General features: G+C 45.3%; 1 protein-coding gene across 1 annotated transcript; it reads right to left on the reverse strand.

The window, feature by feature from the left end:
* Positions 1-239: 239 nt before the first annotated feature.
* Positions 240-22032, reverse strand: comtd1 (catechol-O-methyltransferase domain containing 1). The gene is made up of 7 exons (XM_034185557.1): positions 21925-22032; positions 21712-21830; positions 9222-9327; positions 9020-9138; positions 7433-7487; positions 790-923; positions 240-678 (listed from the first exon to the last, which is right to left on the reverse strand). The coding sequence occupies exons 1-7, from the start codon at positions 21974-21976 to the stop codon at positions 526-528; spliced, it is 738 nt and encodes a 245-aa protein (XP_034041448.1). The 5' UTR covers positions 21977-22032; the 3' UTR covers positions 240-525.
* Positions 22033-23190: the final 1158 nt, after the last annotated feature.

The raw sequence follows: 23190 nt of genomic DNA on the forward strand, positions 1-23190 counted from the left end.
CAAAGCCTTGGTCATATAAAATTTGGGTATTTTCAAGGCACGTAGCCTTTTACTTTTCTAAAAATTACAGTTAAGGCACCTAAAGAACCTGTGCAATACGTAATTCTGTTCGTTTACTTTAAAATATGCTGGCTGTAGAAAGTCAATGTTCTGTCTTTTTTTAAATTATTGTAAGCCTCTATCGTATGATTCATTTGGTCAAAATCTTGATCTGGGCCTTGCGGCTAAAAGCCTTGCTCTTGGGGTAGCAGCCGTTGTCCTGGGTGTTGGTGATCAAAGCCTTGGTATGGACCTTGACAGTCTAAGACTTGGTCTGGGCCACGATGGTTGAACTTTGACCTTGACTATAACACTGGGTTACACACTAATTACCAACCAAGGAACACTCATTCAAGTGCACATTGTACCACCAAGGGTCAACGTTCATGCCATTCTATTGGTATGTTTTTCATTTGTGTGGTAAAAAAGCATTTCTCCTAAATTAACATGGTTCTAATTGTTAAAACTGATGTAGTAATGTGATTTCTAGCGTTTAATGGCAATGGTCAGCCCATCAGCTATAGTGAGCATGCTCAGATCAATCCTCTGGTCTTTGTGCAACTTCTTATTTAGTGCATCCAAACTCCTGGAGATCTCGTCATCGGGAGCCGGATTCACGACCTTTCCGCTCCACAGCACCTTAAAATAGTAACATCAGTGTTTTATTCTGTTCTCAGTGCCAATTTTGGCATCTCTGAATGTCATAATTGTGTGCACTCGAACAGAAACGGTGTGTTAAGGTGTACTTACATTATCGATCGCAATGATACCCCCTTCTCTTATGAGCTGAAGGGACTTCTCGTAGTAGTTGTCATAGTTTAATTTATCAGCATCGATGAACACAAAGTCATATGTTCCAGCTTCTCCTGCCTGTATCAGATGATCTAGTGAAACAAGAATATGACATTTAAAATGGGTTGAGCCCATCAGAGTGATTGCCTAAGATCTGTATACACTCAGTAATAGTTCACGTAGGCATGAAGACACTCAGGGTTACAGCAATCGACATTTCCTCCTAATGACCTTGAACTTTATTTAAATGATCTCGGACCATGCAAGAGCAATTCTTTTGTCAAAGTGTGCGCCACATCTGGGCCGGTTTCATAAAACAGTCTAATCTTTAGACGACTAATTTTTTGACAGTAGTTGTTGCACAAAGTACTTAGTTGGCTAAAGTTTTGCGTTAGCCGACTAAAGTTTTTAGCGTGCTACAGAGGAAGCTAATCTTATTTTAGCTGACAAAACTTCAGTGTCTTACCTCAAACATGACAGCTGTCATGTATAGGCCAGGGGCCAACATGGTCCTGCTTGCACCCACCCACTATAAATTTGGTATCATTAGAAAGCTTAGGTTGTCAAGATTACAAAAATGACTAGTAACAGTAAAAATACTGGGCCTCACTATAATACATGAGGACATTGGATTACTACACTGTCATTAACTGCCCTATTATGGAATACAAAATGGTCAGAGAATGCCTGCGAGTAGCAGAAGAGCCCACACGAGTCAAGAGTATGTCATTACAACCTTCAACATGGTTTGTGTGAAGCGTCTGATCTGAACAAGAAAGTTGTGCACATCATTCAAAATGTAATCGATTCTCTATTAAGACAGCTTTCATTTGGTATCTGATATGTGCCGCCTTCTTTGTCTTTCGGCTGTTCCCGTTAGGGGTTGCCACAGCAGATCAATCATTTCCATCTCGTCTTGTCCTCTGTATCTTCCTCTGTCACACCAACCACCTGCATGTCCTCCCTCAACACATCCATAAACCTCCTCTTTGGTCTCCTTCTTCTCCTCCTGCCTGGTGGTTCCATCCTCAGCATCCTTCTCCCTATATACCCTGGGTCCCTCCTGTGCACATGTCCAAACCATCTCAATCGCGCCTCTCTGACTTCTGTCTCCAAACCGTCCCACCTGAGCTGTTCCTCTGATATGTTCATTCCTATTCTTGTCCATTCTTGTCACTCCCAAAGAGAATCTCAACATCTTCAGCTCTGCCACCTCCAGCTCTGCCTCCTGTCTTTTTGACAGTGCCACCGTCTCTAAGCCATACAACATAGCTGGTCTCACTACTGTCTTGTAAAGTTTCCCCTTCACTCTTGCTGATATTCTTCGGTCGCAAGTCACTCCTGCCACCTTTCTCCTACCACTCCACCCTGCCTGCACTCTCTTCTTCACCTCTCTACCACACTCTCCATTACTTTTAACAGTTGACCCCAAATATTTAAACTCATCTACTTTCACCACTTCTACTTGTAACTGCACTATTGCACTGGGCTCCCTCTCATTCACACACATGTACTTCGTCTTGCTTCTACTGACTTTCATCCCCCTTCTCTCCAAAGCATATCTCCACCTCTCCGGACGACTCAACTTGCTCTCTACTCTCACTACAGATCACAATGTCATCTGCAAACATCATAGTCCATGGGGACTCCTGTCTGATCTCATCCGTCAACCTGTCCATCACCACTGCAAACAGGAAAAGACTCAGAGCTGATCCTTGGTGTAATCCCACCTCCACCTTGAATGAATCTGTCATTCCTACTGTGCATCTCACAGCTGTCACACTGTCGTTGTGCATGTCCTGCACTACCCTCACATACTTCTCTGCCACTCCATACTTCCTCATATAATACCACAACTCTTCTCTTGGCACCCTGTCATAAGGTTTCTCTAAATCCACAAACACACAATGTAACTCTTTCTGTCCTCTATACTTCATCAGTATTCTCAGAGCAAACATTGCATCTGTAGTGTTCCTTCTCGGCATGAAACCATATTGCTGCACACAGACCTTCACCTGTTTTCTAAGATGAACTTCTACTACTCTTTCCCACGTCATGCTATGGCTGATCAACTTTATGCCTCTGTAGTTACTGCAGCTCTGCACATCACTATTATTCTTAAAATAGGAACCAGCACCCTTCGTCTCCATTCCTCAAGCATCCTCTCACTTTCCAAGATTTTATTAAACAGTCTGGTTAGAAACGCTACTGCCATCTCTCCTAGACATTTCCATGCCTCCACTGGAATGTCATCTGGACCAACTGCCTTTCCACTCTTCATCCTCTTCATAGCAGCCCTCACTTCTTCCTTACTAATCTATTGTACTTCCTGATTTACTCTCACCACATCATCCAGCCTTTTCTCTCGCTCAGTTTCTTTATTCATCAGCTCTTCAAAATATTCCCTCCACCTTCTCAGCACACACTCCTCACTTGTCAGCACATTACCATGTGCATTTTTTACCACCCTAACCTGCTGCACATCCTTTCTAGCTCTGTCCCTTTGTCTGGCCAATCGGTACAAGTCCTTTTCTCCTTCCTTACTATTCACCATCTTGTACAGCTCGCAATATGCCTTTTCCAGTGCTTTGTCACTTCTCTTTTCGCCTTACACCGCATCTCCTTGTACTCCTGTCTACTTTCTTCATCTCTCCAACTATCCCAAACTTTTTCGCCAAGCTCTTTCTCCTTATGCTTTCCTGGACCTCTTCATTCCACCACCAAGTCTCCTTGTCTTCCTTCCACTGTCCAGATGTCATACCCAGTACTGTCCTTGCTGTCTCCCTCACCACATCTGTAGTACTTTTCCAGTTGTCCAAAATTGCTTCCTCTCCAACCAGTGCTTCTCTCACCTGCTCGCTAAATTTCACACAGCATTCTTCCTCCTTCAGCTTCCACCATTTGATCTTTTGTTGAGCTCTCACTCTCTTCTTCTTTTTTACCTCTAAAGTCATCCTACAAACAACCATCCTATGCTGTCTAATGACACTCTCTCCTGCCACCACCTTACAGTCTCTGATTTCTTTTAGCTTGCATCTCCTATAAAGAATGTAGGCCACCGTGCACCTTCCTTCACTCTTATGTTACCCTGTGCTCCTCCCTTTTCTTAAAGTAGGTATTCACCACAGCCATTTCCATTCTTTTTGCAAAATCAACTACCATCTGTCCTTCCCCATTCCTATCCTTGATACCATATCTACCCAATGCTTCCTCATCACCTCTGTTCCCTTCACCAGCATGCCCATTGAAGTCCGCTCCTATCACCACTCTTTTGTGCTTGGGCACACTCTGTACCACCTCATCTAACACACTCCAGAAATCTTCTTTCTCCTTCATCTCACAACCTACCTGTGGGGCATATGCACTGATGATATTCATCGTCACCCCTTCAATTTCCAACTTCACACTCATCACCCTGTCAGACACTCGCTTAATCTCCAACACACTTTTAACATACTCTTCCTTTAAAATGACCCCAGCACCATTTCTCTTCTGTCCTCACCATGGTTGAACAACTTGTACCCACCGCCGATGCTCCTGCTCTTACTTCCCTTCCAATTGGTCTCTTGCACACACAATATGTCTGCCTTTCTCCTCTCCATCATATCAGCCAGCTCTCTCCCTTTACCAGTCATACTACCAACATTCAAAGTCCCCACTCTCATTTCCACCCTTCTAGTTTTCTTCTTCTCCCGCTGTTTGTGGAAACGTTCTCCTCCTCTTCTTCGTCGTCTTTGCCCAGTAGTAGCCCAGTTTCCACTGGCACCCTGTTGGGCAACAGCACCGGTGGCGGATGCTGTTAACCCGGGCTGCGACCGATCCGGTATGGAAATTCGATTCTTAGTCTGCATAGTTGGGTTGGCTTGTTTTACACCGGATGCCCTTCCTGACACAACCCTCCTCATTTATCCGGGCTTGGGACTGGCACTCAGAATGTACTGGCTGCACACCCCATGTGGCTGAGTCGGTGTCTGATATGTGCCATTTAAGGATCAAGGATCAAGGAAATTTTATTGTCATATGCACAGAACAGAAGAACTTTCCTGCACAATGAAATGTGGCTACTGCATTTAACCCATCCTATTTGCCAGTAGGAGCAGAGGTTGCCATTAGGCGCCCAGGGACCAGCTCCAGATGTACATCCCTGCCTTGGTCAACAGCAGGGCTGAGCAAACCAACACCGACCCATAACAAACAACACACATAACACACAACACATAGGCCGGCCCGGTACATAAAACATATATATGAAGCAAAACACGAGGGAAAAGGAGAAGAAAAAAAACCCTCATAGCCGCTGCATTACACAGCGGCAATGAGGAAAAAAAAATCCCATCAGCACAAAAAACAATAATCACAGAGACAAAACAAGGACACAGGACGACAACCGAGATTTGAAAGGACCAGTTTATCAGAACACTCCGGAAGGCAGCCAGTTTCGGCGCCGTCGACGGCCTTGTTCGACAGTCTGGGGGGGAAGGGAACAGCCCTGCGCAGGCTGAGAAAGTCCTGGACAGTCCACAGTTCACGTCAGAGCTGGAGAAGCTGAGGGGAGGGGGGAAGACCAGGGAGCGAGGCATAAGAGTGTTGTTCTTCTGAGGAGGTATCTTATCACAGCGACCTTGAAGTGCAACTGTATTTGGGGAAGCCAAATGAATAGCCAGATTAACAGACGCCTGAAAGATTCCACAGTTCTGAGAACAGAGTGGCTCCCAATGCATCTGAAATGTAGAATGTGGTCTTCACAGACGGTCATAGCGGGTTTCCAGGGCTGCAATCTTCCTAGAGATGTCATCCAATGCGCGGTTAACCCCCGCCGACTGCGCAGCCACTGCCTTCCCAATCGAATCAATCATATAGGGCAGCTTGGAACGACCAATCAAAGCTGCTTCCACTTTCTTGATTTTCCGGTAAACCAGCAAGTGCCCCGCTCCACACATCAGAAAGCCGGTCACCACCAAGCCGAATATGTACACATCTTCAACGTCCTCCACAGAAAGCATGTAAAGGCACATGACCTGCCATCTCCTCCACGAGTCCATCACGTAACCCATCACATGCGTCCCAGCAGGACAGGTCGGGTCCTCCGCTCCCGAAGATCTTGTAGAAAAAATAGTGTCAATTGCGTTCAGAGACCACTTTAACAGATCCATTTTTGTCGTTTCCAGAAGAGCAAAGCTGCAGCCTCACAGACAACATGCCACAAAAGCAGGAAAGATAAGGAGGGAGGGAGAAGAGAAAAGTGCGTCCGTCTCGGTCGAGTGCAAGCTGGCAAAAAAGTTTTACTTAAAATTTACTTAAATTTCATATGACTCCATAATCAGACATTTTCATTTGGCGAGAATAGGTCAATAAAAGTGCTCATATGTAATTTATTGGGTTGTTGGGGGGGGTGGGGGGGGGGGGTGCACACGGGACCATCCATTGGAGATGCTTACGAACGCTGAGGTTTAACAGTGATGTAGCTTCCATCTGCCTATAATCCTCTTCATTGTGGACGAAAGCTCCAGCCGTCAACCACCAAACAAGGAGGAACAACACCCTGCCATTCCTTCTTCAGGTTTTGGTTGCACTGAGGTTTTACACCTGTAGGACCTCAGCGGGTTATCAGCAACACCATCCATGATTTCAAGTCGACCATGTGTCTGTGAGAGATGACCAATCGGAAGTAAACAAAACTTTCACGCATTGGAAACGTTTCTTGGCAGTGACACTGGTGAGACTGCTTATGCCCATGAAAACTGTCAGCTAATGTAAGACAGCTAATCTACAAGTTTAGTTGTGGATGTGAAACAGATCAGACTTCTAATGTTGCGCGACTAACTTTAGTCAACTCTGTAAGTTTAGTAGACTAAAAGATTAGATTGCTTTATGAAGCCAGGCCCTGGACAAAACGAAGTTGAAAATCAAATAAGCTCGGCGCATTTTCAGGGTCAACCTTCACTGACATACCAAGTTTGGTAGAAATCAGCAAAAGGACCTTGGAGGTGAAGGCCAGCAAACAAACATGCAGACATGACTTCAGCCCCAATGATTGACCTTTGGTAAATGTGATCTTGGCTGGGCAATTCCAGAACCCATCTACATATGTCTGCCAAAATTGGTGGACATCAGACTTGAAAACACAAATTTAGACCTTTGGTCCAATAACGGTAACCTTTGCCAAAATACTTTCATTGTTTTTGGGGGATTTTGGTGTTGACTGTTTAATTTCCATCAAACCACATATTCGGTTTGGTGGAAATCAGGAAAGAGACCTGGGAGTACATACAAACCAAAATATTGACGTTTGACCCCAATGACATTGAGCTGTGTCGAAACAAATCCTGTTAAGGGCAATTCACAGCAATTCCAGTTCAAAATTTGAACTTGGTGTGTAGGAAATCTGGTGCAAGTCAGTGAAAAACATTTTGACATCATTTCACTCTGATACTTTCACCCCTTTAGCTAATTTGATCTCACCTGGGCAGTTCACAACCAATCTACATATGAATACCACATTTTGTGGTTGTTAGAGTGGGGGAGTTACATTTTGACCTTGGACCCCAAAGACCTTGACCAGATGATGTGTGTGTGTGTGTGTTTACACAGACACACTTACCCAGTGTTGTTAATGCTGATTGAAGACGAATATCAATTTTATTTTCAACTCCAGCCTGTAAGAAAAAATAGTGCAGCTCACCTGAATTCATCCCAGTGTGATAAATTTAAATGGTTCATTCTGGAAAAAATAGGTAAAGCTTAAAAACCTGGGCATGTTAATTGGCTTTTCCATTTGGTTCATAACTGTGAAATGTCACATAATATAGCATACCATATGAAGATGTCCATGAAGAAAAATAATTCCAGTCTGACATCTTAAAGGGGTGAAGTTTTTCTAATTTTGTGTTGTGTGTGTTTGGTTTTGTAAATGGACTCATAACTCCACAACATCTTTATAGATTTCATTGATACTTTGCGCTGTGAAGATGTGAAAGAGAAAAAGAATTCTGCTCTGATGACTTCATGATAGTGGAGCAAATAACTGAAACAATACTTCACATTGTGATACAAGCACCAAATCCAGCACAAATTCTCTTTAAACATTGCTCTTTAGAAAAATGACGGGCCACTTGAATTTTCAATAGGCGGCCAGGTAGGGGTCAGTTGAAGAATTACACAGGGGTTAAAATATAAAAATGCTCCATTCATATTGAAAACTATACCACATTATTTGTCTGATCATAAAGATTCCAAAAAGGTATAGTTTGGACTATCTATGACTGAATAATATGGAGTTATAGGGTAAAAACCTTAAGAATGGTGACAAAGGTCAAGTTCAGTTTGTACAGGGGTCAAAAGTTAAAGTTGCTCTAATTTTAGTAAAAAAAAATGTGCAAATTGTTGATTGAGCTACTTGGATTAATAATGGAATAGTTTTGACTGTGTTGAATGCTTGGTCTCTAAAGTAAAGGTCAAATAATGTTGACGCCCATTGAATTCTATGACATGTGACATATGTTACCCCGTAACGTGATAACTAAGCATGATACATGGTGCATATTATTCCTTTCTGAAACCCTATTAACTCAGCCAATAATTTGCAGTTCAGTTTGAACAAAATTGGAGCAACTCTAACTTTTGACCCCTGTACAAACTGAAACTGAACTTTGTCACCATTCTTGTTGTTTTTACCCCATAACTCTATAGAATTCAGTCATAGATAGACCAAACTATACCTTTTTGGAATCTTTACAATCAGACAAATAATGTGGAATAATTTTTAATATGATTGGAGCATTTTTATATTTTGACCCCATGTAATTCTTCAATTAACCCCTATGTGGCTGCCTATTGAAAATTCAAGTGGTCTGTTTTTTCAAAAGAGTAATATCTAAGGTGTACTTTTGCAAATTTGGTGCTTGTATCACCACTTGATCACCAGCTCTTTAAATATTCTGTTATCTACTGCACTGTGAGGGAATAATTAAACTTTTGTTGTTGTTGTTTGCTTTTTTCTTTTCTTTTTACATTTGCAGGTGTTAACCAATTTGTTTCATCACAAAACATTTCCTATCACTGATATAATACATGCAAGGAACTGGTATGGCAGAATGGGGGGATAATTTGGGGAGCTTAATGACAGATCTCTAGGTTTTCTTTTTTGTTTAGTTGATTGACAGCTATGTGTGCAGAAAACATGCCTCACCTCTTTAAAAAACGGTTTGGCAATGTCCACATATGCCTGTTCTATTTCACAAGCGACCACACGTCCATTGTCTGGCATTGCCAAAGCCATGCTGAGTGCATTATAGCCAGTGTACATTCCTGTAAAACCGTCCTCTCATATGATTACAGTACATGACAAATATGCATGCAATATTGTTTTTATGCAATTGTGGTTATCTTACCGATTTCGATAGCTTTGGTTGCATTGATTAGTTTAATGAGGACGGCCATAAACTGAGCTTCTTCAGCGGCAACCATCATGACACTCCACTGGTCCTCAAGAGTTTTCTGAAATGGAAAAATGGAGAATTTGAGAAAAAAATTAAAACCTTATTGTGCATAAGGGGTGGAAATCACAAAAATACATGATGAAAAATGGAGGTGATGGAAATATGTGAATTAAAAAATGGAGTGTTTCAAATAAATCTGAAATAAAAACACGGGGTGATGAATTATCAAGCAATTACATTAACTCAAAGCCGATTTGATGTTTCATCATTTTCTGTCTTACATTTACCATTCACAAAACACAACCTATTTATCATATTAGGAATGTGTCCTGAAATAGGTGGAAATAACAAGAATTAACTGGAGGTGAAGAAAATGCATGTGAATTGAAAGCTATAGCCATAAAAACAGAGGGGAAATGAAAAACGGAGTGACAAATAATGTCACCCATTTGTCTTACACAACACCACATCAAGACAGGTCTGAGAGCATGAGCTGGTGGCGCCACCTGGCACCACATTCACCACACCATAGAAACACACTGGGTCCTGGATGGAAACCACCGATCTGTCCCCAAATCTCCAAAGTAACCATTAATCTGCTGCAGCCAAGTGAAATGTGGGTGTCCACTGGGCCTTTGGGTCCTCAACACTGATGCAGGCGGATACCAGCATTTTTAAAGCGGTCGGCATACGCAGGCTAAATTGTCAAGGTGTGACAGGGCCATAATCTTGTGGCTTTGACAGTACTCAGCAGAGATGTCAAGTAACGAAGTACAAATACTTCGTTACTGTACTTAAGTACACTTTTTAGGTATCTATACTTTACTCCATTACTTATTTTTCTGCCTACTTCTGACTTCTACTCATTACATTTTCACACAAGTATCTGTACTTTCTATTCCTTACATTTTTAAAACAAACAGCCTCGTTACTTTTGGCTTCAGTTTAATGTTTATATATATATTTCACGTCATGTGCGCCTGTAATCAACTTTTCTGCAGCACGGCTTTGCTGTGAACCGTGAACCAATCGAAGCAGTAGTTCGCAGATTGAAGCAATGCTACGACCATTGCTTCGTTTATTCTTTCTTTCTTTCGCTTAATTTTCCCCCGCTAAAACCCTAAAGAGCATACTTATGTGAGTATTATTTACCTTTTCTATGTTAAACTGACCTGTTATGGTCTTCTGAAACAGTTGATGGATGTATTTTATAACTTAAAAACGGGAGCGCCGCTAACGCGTTAGCATGTCTATGGCATTTTCAATGTTAAAACTTAGCATTATGCAGTTGCAGCTGTCATCACGTTCGAGTGCATTTGTTTTCAAATTGTAATATTTCTTAAATTTATTTTTGTTTATATATTAATAATCTAATGATTATTATATACAATTCTAGAGAAAGAGGCAAAAAGAACCTGAATAGAAACACAACAGAAAATATAAAAGCAACTAACAATGAACATACGTAAATAAATACATACATACATAAATGAGTGTTTCCCGTGAACACCTAGTGATTCTTATACCTCCACTTCATCCCTGTCTTATTTAATGAGTTTGTTTCGGTCAAACCATATTTTCATTGTGTTAATTTCTTCAGTGATTTCCTCCAGAACTATCTGCCAAACTAGAAAACTGCTACATCCTAGTAAGAGCAGAATACTACTGGAATGAATTTGAATAAGGAAAGTTGTGTTTTTTTGTTTTGTTTTTTTTCCCCTTCACTAAATGGATGCTGCACTCACTCCAGTTTATTGTCTGGAATAGTCCCAGATTGCATTTCAGAGCTTCTAGAATTGAAACATTTTCATGCAGGTGGTGTTGGGGGGTAATTTTGGGTTTTGGGTCTTGGGCCACATGTAGAACGAATCAGTTTTTAAATTAAGCTTTCAATTCATATAGTGGCATCTACCTTTTTTTTTTTAAAGGTTACTTTATACTTTTATACTTTAAGTAGGTTTTGGAGCACATACTTTTTCACTTTTACTTGAGTAAAGAGGTCAAGTTGATACTTCAACTTTTACCAGAGTGTTTTTAAACTGCAGTATCTGTACTTCTACTTAAGTAACAAATGTGTGTACTTTTGACACCACTGGTACTCAGTGATGAAAGGCAATAGTGCAGCAGATAATTGAAACAATCCTTCACATGGCGATACAAGCATCAGATTTGGCATGAAGGTTCTTCATAAATCAGTGTTTGAGAAACAAGTGCTGGCCACGTGAAAATCCAATATGACAGCCAGGTAGGGGTCAATGCATAATGACACAGGGGTCAAAATTTAAAAATGCTCCAATCATATTGAAAGCTATACCAAAATATGTGTCTGATCACAAGGATTCCAAAAAGGTATAGTTTGGACTATCTATGACTGAATGTTATGGAGTTATGGGGTAAAAACAGCAAGAATGGCAAGAAAGGTAAGTTTCAGTTTGCACAGCAGTAAAAAGTTAAAGTTGCTCCAATTTTGGTAGAAAGTGGTGCAAAATATTGGTTGAACTAATAGGGTTAATAAATGGAATAGTTTTGACTGTGTTGAATGCTTGGTTTGCAGAGTAATGTCAAACAGTGTTGACGTACATTGGATTCTATGGCATACGACGTATGTTACCCTTAACGTGACAACTAAGCATGACACATGGTGCAAACTATTCCTTTTTAAACCCCTATTAACTCAACCAATAATTTGCTTCACATTTTACAAAAGTTGGAGCAGCTTTAACTTTTCACCCTTGTACAAACTGAAACTGACCTTTGTCACCATTTTTGCTGTTTTTACCTCGTAACTCCATAACATTAAATCATAGATAGTCCAAACTATATCTTTTTGGAATAGTTATGATCAGACAAATAATGTGTTATACTTTTCAATATGACTGGAGCATTTTTAAATTTTGACCCCTGTGTAATTCTTCATTGACCCCTACCTGGCCACCATATTGGACTTTCAAGTGGCCAGCACTTTTTTTTTCTCAAACACTGATTTATGAAGAACATTCATGCCAAATCTGATGCTTGTATGACCAAGTGAACAATTCTGGCCAAAAGTCATACTTATCTGATCCACTACAATGACTAGGTGTCATTAGGATCCTTATGTAATGTTAGAATGAATGTGCTAAACGAGGGGTTACTTAGGGAGACTCAGATGAGGAGTATCACTTGCAGTGTGAAGGAGCGTCATCTATGACAGTTTTAGCCATGTGACTCGTTTCTCTGTGCATGATCCAGCACAGAGAGGAATCACCAGAACCCCAAATACCTCCATCCAACTGATTATTATCAATCTCAGAAAAAAAAAGCCCACACCCATTGACAAACCGATCGAGGTTTGTTGGTTCTTAACTTGTAGACTTAGACTTCTTGTGAGCTTTAATCTTATTTTAACATAGGCGTCAACCTGACTCCAGAAAGGGCCGAGAGGGTGCAGGTTTCTTTGTTACCACCAACCCCACCAGGTGTTTTCATTGCTGAACTCATTCTGTCTGCTGTTAATCAGTGAAATCACCTGGTGGGGTTGGTGGTAACCAAGAAACCTGCACCCTCTCGGCCCTTTCTGGAGTCAGGTTGACACTGATGTTATAGCTGTGGCAAATCAAGAAAAAGTAAGTGAGCGAATTCGTCCAACAAAAACTTGGATTTTGCACAATCTTTTTCCTTTGGAAGGCGATAGTCAGATAAAGCTATGACATGTTTTAAAATTGTGGTTTCAGTGAATCAACCATGTCCTGTTAATCATAAAGAACAGTATGATTGAACACTCGTTTTTGTTGTGTGGGCCGCTGAAGAGGAGGTACTGCTGGCCCACCACCACCAGAGGGCGCCCTGCTTGGAGTGCGGGCTCCAAGCACGAGAGGGCGCCAGACCCAGAGGAAGTGACAGCTGTCACTCATCACACCAGCTGTCACTCATCTACACCAGTACTTAAGCCGGACTGCAACTCCACCTCCCCGCCGAGAAATCGACTACCGAGAGGTAACTTCTCTGCTGACTCATATCGTTGAGTATTTCTGAACTTCTGTTGCAGCCGGTATCCTGTGGTGTTCGCCCTTATCTGGGGAATTGGCGTGTGGCGTGACGACGACGACTGCGCTACAGATAAGTGGTTACACAAGGAGCTGCACGAGTGTGTGATTCGGAGGTGGAGGTCCTCCTCCTGACTGTGTACAGACTGTAGACCACTGAGTGTAAGGACTTACACTCATTCATCTTGTCTCTGCTTTTTGCCAGCAGTACCAGGTTCGACAGCCGAAGACAGAGGTCACCTGGGGACTCGGGACTTGGCGGCTCCGGTGTTCTTCAGACCGTTGGTGGTGGAGGCCATGTGGGACGCGGCCTCTCTCTCGTCGGGGTCTTCTATCTTCGAGCCTGCCCACACGTCACCTGGTGTTAATTGACTTTGCAATTTCTGTATATTCAGTTGTGTATTGTCACAACATTAAATTGTTACCTTTTGGCTTACTCATTGTCCGTTCATTTGCGCCCCCTGTTGTGGGTCCGTGCTACGACACCTTCCCAACAGGATTTCTCAGCCAATCGTCATGGATTCCGAGGGGCGTCAGCTCGAGCGTGAACGGCCAATGGAAGAGCCGGGGGCGCAGGCGTCAGCGGGAGGCGTGTTGAGTGAGCTGCAGCAGATCTTAACCGCCTTCACGGCTCAGTTGGATTTAGTGACCGAGCAGAATGTCCTCCTTAATCGGAGAGTGGAGGCTCTCGCCGCCAGGGTGGAAGCGCACGATCAGGGCGCTGCTGCAGCTCCTCCTCTGGCTGGTCCTGGGCCTGAATCAGACGTACCACTGGTCGTTCAACGAACCCCCCCACCATCCCCTGAAGCATACATAAGCCCTCCGGAACCGTACGGGGGCTGTGTCGAGACGTGCGCGGACTTCCTCATGCAGTGTTCGCTCGTCTTTTCACAGCGCCCTGTCATGTACGCATCAGACGCTAGCCGGGTAGCTTATGTTATTAATCTGCTTCGAGGAGAGGCACGCGCATGGGCTACGGCGCTTTGGGAGCAGAACTCACGGCTCCTAACGTCTTATACTGGGTTTGTACGGGAGTTCAAACAAGTGTTTGATCATCCCAACAGAGGCGAGACCGCTTCAAACGTGCTGCTGTCGATGAGACAGGGGCGTCGTAGTGCAGCCGAGTATGCAGTCGACTTCCGCATCGCGGCAGCGAGGTCCGGCTGGAATAACGTTGCGCTCCGCGCCGCCTTTGTAAATGGACTGTCACCGGTCCTCAAGGAGCACCTACTGGCTAAGGAGGAACCGCGGGATTTTGACGGGCTTGTCGATTTGGTTATACGCTTAGACAACCGTTTGAATGAGCATCGTCGGGAGCAGGCCGGGGGGCGTGACCGGGCACGAGCCGTCCCTCCCCCTTCCGGTTCCGACAAGGTGACGTCGTCCCCACGCTTCACTGCCAGAGAGCCCCGTGTGGCTACAGCTCCCCCTGCTGAGGAGGCTATGGACACGAGCAGGGCCAAAGTAAGATTAAATGTCAGACAAAGGAGACTGGCCCGCGGGGAGTGTTTTGTCTGCGGCTCTTGTGAGCACATGCAGAGGGACTGCCCTGAACGGTCAAACTACAACGCCCGTCCTTAGAAACTGGGCTAAGGGTGGGCCATAACACACACGCGGAAAGACCCCGCAGATCGGCACGAATCCCAGTAACAATCCTTTGTGAGGAGTTAACCCTTCACGCCCCAGCACTGATAGACACGGGGTCAGAAGGGAATCTGCTGGACAGCAGATGGGCAAAGGAAGTAGGGCTCCCTCTGGTGGCTCTGCCGGCACCAGTGCAGGTGCGAGCGCTAGATGGCACCCTGCTTCCATTAATCACACATCAGACACAACCAGTGACCTTGGTTGTGTCTGGGAATCACAGGGAGGAGATAGTGTTCCATGTAACACCATCTACCTCCCGAGTGATCTTGGGTTTTCCATGGATAGTGAAGCACAATCCCCGGGTCGATTGGCCGTCCGGGGTTGTGACGCAGTGGAGCGAAACCTGCCACCGGGAGTGTTTAGGATCCTCGGTTCCCCCCGGCACTACAGCTAATGAGGAGGTCAAAGTCCCCCCCAATCTATCGGCGATGCCAGAGGAGTACCATGATCTTGCTGACGTTTTCAGCAAAGATCTGGCGCTCACTCTTCCTCCGCACCGACCGTATGATTGTGCCATTGATTTAGTCCCGGGCGTTGAGTACCCGTCCAGTAGGTTGTACAACCTCTCACGTCCGGAACGCGAATCAATGGAGACCTACATCCGGGACTCCTTAGCTGCCGGGCTGATCCGGAACTCCACCTCCCCGATGGGTGCTGGTTTCTTTTTTGTGGGCAAGAAGGACGGCGGACTCCGTCCATGCATTGATTACAGAGGGCTGAACGAGATCACGGTTCGCAACCGATACCCGTTACCTCTGTTGGATTCAGTGTTCACGCCCCTGCATGGAGCCCAAATCTTTACGAAATTGGATCTTAGAAATGCGTACCACCTGGTTCGGATCCGGAAGGGAGACGAATGGAAGACGGCATTCAACACCCCGTTAGGTCATTTCGAGTACCTGGTCATGCCGTTCGGCCTCACTAACGCCCCTGCAACGTTCCAAGCTTTGGTAAATGACGTCTTGCGGGACTTCCTGCATCGGTTCGTCTTCGTATATCTGGACGATATACTCATCTTTTCCCCGGACCCTGAGACCCATGTCCAGCATGTACGTCAGGTCCTACAGCGGTTGTTGGAGAACCGGCTGTTTGTGAAGGGCGAGAAGTGCGAGTTCCACCGCACTTCTTTGTCCTTCCTGGGGTTCATCATCTCCTCCAACTCCGTCGCCCCTGATCCGGCTAAGGTTGCGGCGGTGAGAGATTGGCCCCAACCAACAAGCCGCAGGAAACTACAGCAGTTCCTCGGCTTTGCAAATTTTTACAGGAGGTTCATCAAAGGTTACAGTCAGGTAGTTAGCCCCCTGACTGCCCTGACCTCCACCAAGGTCCCCTTCACCTGGTCGGATCGGTGCGAAGCCGCGTTCCAGGAGTTGAAATGCCGGTTCTCGACTGCACCAGTTCTGGTGCAGCCTGATCCTGATCGCCAGTACGTAGTAGAAGTGGACGCCTCTGACTCAGGGATAGGAGCCGTGCTGTCCCAGAGCGTGGAGGCTGATAAAGTTCTCCATCCTTGTGCCTTTTATTCCCGCAGGTTGACCCCAGCTGAACGGAACTATGACGTTGGCAACCGGGAACTTCTTGCGGTGAAGGAGGCTCTTGAAGAGTGGAGACACCTGCTGGAGGGGGCGTCGTTGCCCTTCACGGTTTTCACTGACCATCGGAACCTGGAGTACATCCGGACCGCCAAGCGGCTGAACCCCAGGCAAGCCCGCTGGTCTCTGTTCTTCGGGCGCTTTGACTTCCGGATTACATATCGCCCCGGGACCAAGAACCAAAAATCAGATGCATTGTCCCGGGTGCACGAAGAAGAAGCCAAAGCGGGGCTGTCGAACCCCACCGAGACCATCATCCCCGAGTCCACTGTCGTGGCCACCCTTACCTGGGACGTGGAGAAGACCGTCCGGGAGGCCCTGACCAGGAGCCCGGACCCGGGGACTGGCCCCAAGGACAGACTGTACGTCCCACCAGAGGCAAGAGCTGCCGTATTGGACTTCTGTCACGGGTCCAAGCTCTCCTGTCATCCCGGAGTGCGTAGGACCGTGGCAGTAGTCCAGCAGCACTTCTGGTGAGCGTCCCTGGAAACCGACGTCCGGGACTACATCCAGGCCTGTACCATCTGCGCCAGGGGCAAGGCAGACCATCGGAGGACGACGGGCCTCCTCCAACCCCTGCCAGTGCCTCATCGCCCCTGGTCTCACATCGGCCTGGATTTCATCACGGGCCTCCCGCCGTCCCAGGGCAACACCGTAATCCTCACGATAGTGGACCGGTTCTCCAAGGCGGCCCACTTCGTGGCCCTCCCGAAGCTCCCGACGGCCCAGGAGACAGCAGACCTCCTGGTTCACCACGTCTTGCGGCTGCATGGGATACCTTCGGACATCGTCTCAGATCATGGTCCCCAGTTCTCTTCACAGGTGTGGAAGAGTTTCTGCAAGGAGCTGGGGGCCACCGTGAGTCTCTCGTCCGGGTACCACCCCCAGACCAACGGCCAGGCAGAGCGGGCCAACCAGGAGTTGGAGCAGGCCCTTCGGTGTGTCACCTCCGCACATCCGGCGGCCTGGAGTCACCATCTGGCCTGGATCGAGTATGCCCACAACAGCCAAGTTTCGTCTGCTACCGGCCTCTCCCCTTTTGAGGTGTGTTTGGGGTACCAGCCCCCATTGTTCCCGCTTGTGGAGGGAGAGGTCGGTGTGCCCTCGGTCCAGGCCCACCTCAGGAGATGTTGCCGGGTGTGGCGGACCGCCCGCTCTGCCCTGTTGAAGGCCCGGACGAGGGCCAAGTCCCATGCGGACCGCCGACGGTCCCCGGCCCCCACGTACCAGCCCGGGCAGGAGGTGTGGCTGTCAACAAAGGATATCCCCCTCTGTGTGGACTCAACCAAGTTGAAGGACAGATACATCGGACCATTCCCTATCCTCAAGATCATCAACCCGGCCGCAGTGAAGCTCCGTCTCCCGGCTTCGCTGCGGATCCACCCTGTCTTCCACGTGTCCCGTCTCAAACCGCACCACACCTCGCCCCTCTGTACACCTGGACCCACGCCGCCTCCTGCCCGGCTCATCGACGGGGAGCCTGCTTGGACGGTCCGCAGGCTCCTGGACGTCCGTCGTAAGGGCCGGGGGTTCCAATATCTGGTGGACTGGGAGGGGTATGGACCTGAAGAACGCTCCTGGGTGAAGAGGAGCTTCATCCTGGACCCGGCCCTCCTGGCCGATTTCTACAGACGTCACCCGGACAAGCCCGGTCGGGCGCCAGGAGGCGCCCGTTGAGGGGGGGGTCCTGTTGTGTGGGCCGCTGAAGAGGAGGTACTGCTGGCCCACCACCACCAGAGGGCGCCCTGCTTGGAGTGCGGGCTCCAAGCACGAGAGGGCGCCAGACCCAGAGGAAGTGACAGCTGTCACTCATCACACCAGCTGTCACTCATCTACACCAGTACTTAAGCCGGACTGCAACTCCACCTCCCCGCCGAGAAATCGACTACCGAGAGGTAACTTCTCTGCTGACTCATATCGTTGAGTATTTCTGAACTTCTGTTGCAGCCGGTATCCTGTGGTGTTCGCCCTTATCTGGGGAATTGGCGTGTGGCGTGACGCCGACGACTGCGCTACAGATAAGTGGTTACACAAGGAGCTGCACGAGTGTGTGATTCGGAGGTGGAGGTCCTCCTCCTGACTGTGTACAGACTGTAGACCACTGAGTGTAAGGACTTACACTCATTCATCTTGTCTCTGCTTTTTGCCAGCAGTACCAGGTTCGACAGCCGAAGACAGAGGTCACCTGGGGACTCGGGACTTGGCGGCTCCGGTATTCTTCAGACCGTTGGTGGTGGAGGCCGTGTGGGACGCGGCCTCTCTCTCGTCGGGGTCTTCTATCTTCGAGCTTGCCCACACGTCACCTGGTGTTAATTGACTTTGCAATTTCTGTATATTCAGTTGTGTATTGTCACAACATTAAATTGTTACCTTTTGGCTTACTCATTGTCCGTTCATTTGCGCCCCCTGTTGTGGGTCCGTGCTACGACACCTTCCCAACAGTTTTTTCATTTTCATTATTTATCAATTAATTTTCGTTCCTCCCACCCTTGAGGGCACTCCTGAGGTAATAAATATCAATTTTGTGACTGATCAATGCAAGGCAAGGAAAATGATGAAGCTCTGCAATCCCTTGTTAATTTTCCACTTCATTATTTATTTGTTTGTTTTTATACTTCCACGCTTCATAATTGTGTCAATCAATAGACTGGCATGTTTCATGGTGATATATGGTTCCTTCATTAAATTTCATTCAGCTTTGCAGGTTTTTTTAAAGCATGGTGCTGCCATCTAGTGGGCAAGATGTGTGTTGTTCAGACCCTACAAGAAGTTGCAACATTTTCATCTGCCACTCCGCGCTCTTCATGTACAGCATAATATGTATATAAAAGACGAATAATAATGTGATATATATATATATACACCAAAACGACATCACAGATGTGTAGCATTGAATCTTTTGCAAATAATTAATCAGACAACACCAGAGGAGGCTTTTATTTCACACTTTCCTGTCTTCCCCACCCCTAAAAAAATCACAAAGATTGTTTTTTTGTCCTCCAGAAACAGAGAAATGTGTTTGTTGTCCTGCCACAGATATAAATGCCTGTTTTCATGAATTAAATCAACTACTGATTATTCCAATGTGTCAAACTGCGCCACCCTCACCGCAGGTTCATCAGTGTTACTGCAGGGCTTCGCCTGGATTTGACCAATTACATAATCATATACGATTACTGTTAAAGGGCTCATACTGTATAAAATCAGTTTTTATCTACTTTTTACATTTTCGCATTTGAGTTTTCACATTAAACATTCTAGGAGTCACACATTTCTACAAATGTTTTTTACAGAAATTTTTCTGCTATCAACATAATTTGGGTTTGACACAGCTCATTTTAGACTTGTGACATATGTAACCCACCCACCCACAGAACGCATTCATTAGATCCCATGGCTTTATATTATTATTATGTTCACCAAGGATGTAATAAAATCATCAGCATTTACGAGGTCTGTTAGAAAAGTACCCGACCTTTTTATTTTTTGCAAAATATGGATTTGAATCACGTGTGATTGCATCAGCCAAGCTTGAACCTTCGTGCGCATGCATGTTTTTTCACGCCTGTCGGTTGCGTCATTCGCCTGTGAGCACGCTTTGTGGGATGAGTGGTCCAGCCCCATCGGCAGATTTTTATTGTCAGGAAAATGGCTGAGCTACTGCTGCTTTGCTGCATCAAAAATTTTTTCAGAAACTGTGAGAGACAGCCAGGTGGACACTATTTGGAAAATTCAGATAACTTTCAGGGACGATTTTATGGGCATCACACAGATTAAGGAGTGTTACAGCCGGTTTAAAGACAGCGCACAGTGGCAGAGGGCGCGCCGCGCTCCAAGCGGCGATCGACAGGCTGAAACGACCAGATCATTTCCAAAGTGAAGGCTGTGTTGATCTGGGACGTTGTCTGACTACCAGAGAAATGGCAAGAGAGGTGGACATAGCACTTTTTCGGCACATTACACTGTTACAGGAGATTTTGTAATGAAAGATGTGTGGCGGAATTCGCGCGTCTGGATGGAGCCGCGTAATGGCAAAGAACAAAAACCACCTCCGTGTTGGAAGTCTCACGGGACATGCCCAGCTCTTCCACCATTCGGAAGATTCAGACAGCTTTGGGTGGCTTTTCAGTCGAGTTAGTATCCGAGAAATTGTCGAAGATCTGGGCATGTCACATGTCCTGTGAGACCAACACGGAGGTGCTTTTGTTCTGCACCATTAGCGGCTCCGTGGCGAATTCCTCCGCTCCTGTTTTCATGACAAAATCTCCTGTAACAGTGGAATGTGCCAGAAAAGTGCTGATGTCCACCTTTTCTGCCATTTCTCTGGTAGTCAGACGACGTCCCAGATCAACACAGCATTCAGTTTGGAAATGATCTGGTTGTTTCAGCCTGTCGATCGCTGCTCAGAGCGTGGCGCGCCCTCCGCCATTGTGCGCCGTCTTTAAACCGGCTGTAACACTCCTTAATCTGTGTGATGCCCATAAAATTGTCCCTGAAAGCCATCTGAATTTTCCGAATGGTGTCCACCTGGCTGTCTCTCACAGTTTCTGGAAAAATTTGATGCAGCGCTGCTCCAGCCATTCAGACATTTTCCTCACAATGAAAATCCGACGATCACTCAAAGCCTGCTCACAGGTGAATGACGCACATGACAGGCGTGAAAAAACTCACGCATGCGCACGAAGGTTCAAGCTTGGCTGATGCAATCACACATGATTCAAATCCATATGGTTTTTGCAAAAAATAAAAAGGTCGCATACTTTTCTAACAGACCTCGTATTACTTTATTTCTGCTTACGTCAAAACTACTGTACAGATTCGGATGAAATTTTCACCACATATAGATATTAGGCCATGGAAGACGCCATTAAATTATGGAGGTGAAACAGATTTGGATCAAGATTTCACTTTCTATAGGCTTTGAAGGATTACGTCAAAACTACTTCACGGATTCTCACCAAATTTGCACCACCGATGGATATTAGGGCATGAGACTCCACTGAATTTTGTAGGTGATCCAATTGGCGGATGTCAGAAATCCCTGTTTGGTGTATTTTTAGTCACCTGTAATGGCCAACCTTGCAGTACCTTCACAACCCACCAGAGAATCACTGGAACAACAATAACAACGTCCTATGTATTATTCAGCCTCATCCCAGCAGGAGGTTGTGGTTCTCTTACCATTTTGAGTTTGGTGAGGACTGGGTGCTCCCTCAGAGAGTTGTTAACAACATACTGTAGCAGCAGATTGTCCTTTCCCGTGCTGTGGTGCTTCCCAATGAAAGCCGATTTTCCTACACCTGGCCCGATGAGGGGGAGAAAAACAGATGGTACGATTACCAACAGTCCAACAAATCTGTCCCCTCCAGCAGACTGTACACACAGTCCTTGTACCTGAAAGTATAACAGCAAGTGCAGTGCAGAGAAATACTTTAATAACACCCATAGTGTTCTGGTCGTAAGTCCTTCAGTTGACAACAGAGTCGATCAGATACCTGATGAATCTCTGTGTTCAGCTGCATGTACACATGGCAATGTCTGTTTACTTGAACTTTTCAGTGAGACTCAAATTACTGAGCAAACATTGCAAAATAGATGTCTGTGATTACCTTCACCAAAGAATTTGGCGAAGGTTACGTTTTTGCCTCTGTTAATTTTTGTCCATTTGTCAACAGTCTGGAGCCCACAATTTTTCATATATCATTATGAACTTTTTTTTACTGATAGGCAAGAACTGATTCAATTTTCAAGGGCAAAGTTAGAAAAATTTTGGAAAACTCGAAAAATCGCTATCTTTAACATTATGCAAATTTTCAAAAATTCATTACTCTGTCAACAAAGATTAAATTTCTTTCATCTTTGAGAATGTTATGTAAGATGATATCCTTTATGGACAGACAGTTTGATCCGGATCTAATCCAGGTTACATATTTTGTGGACATTTAAATTCTACATTAAAAACCCTATTTAATGTATATCTTACATTATATCTTAAACAAACGGGGCCCAATCACTCTCATATGTGAAAGTGAGGAGCAGAATGGCACTCACTGTCACCTGACAAAGTTTAATGCAGATTTGATCCAGATTGTGAATTTTGTGGACATTTGAATTTAATATTGAAAAGCCGTTTTGTTGTACATTTTGTACTGTGCCTCAGTCACTCTTATTTTTCTGTTATGGATTTACCTACACTGCCAAAATTGGATGGAGGCCCCATTTTTGTGCCTGTTTGTCTATTTTCTAGTTATCAGTCGGAAACCAAGTGCCAAAAAGCAATGACAAATTGTGCATAGCAAAGATGACCAATGTTCTGTGGAAATGATTTGAAAAAGAATTCAGAAACTGAAAACATTGGACCTGATGACACCACAAAAAACTAAATACATAATCCTGGCATTTGATCACATCTAATTTAGTTGATGAAAAGTTACTTCTAACAGGACTTTGACCTTGAAAATTTTTTCCAAGTTAAAATTTTTGTGGCATTGGAAATTAGTGTTGGCGGAGGTTTGCATTTGAGCGTATGTGGTGGCCTAGTTTGTATTCATTTTGGGAAAAGAAAGTTGGTTTAAAAAAAAATACTGATATAATTACAGTCGTGTTGTACCGGTGCAGAGTTTATGCCCTTACTCTGCAGATAGTTTTATTCAGATCCCC

Source organism: Thalassophryne amazonica, chromosome 13 (genome assembly GCF_902500255.1).
Source record: "Thalassophryne amazonica chromosome 13, fThaAma1.1, whole genome shotgun sequence".
Lineage (NCBI taxonomy): Eukaryota > Metazoa > Chordata > Actinopteri > Batrachoidiformes > Batrachoididae > Thalassophryne > Thalassophryne amazonica.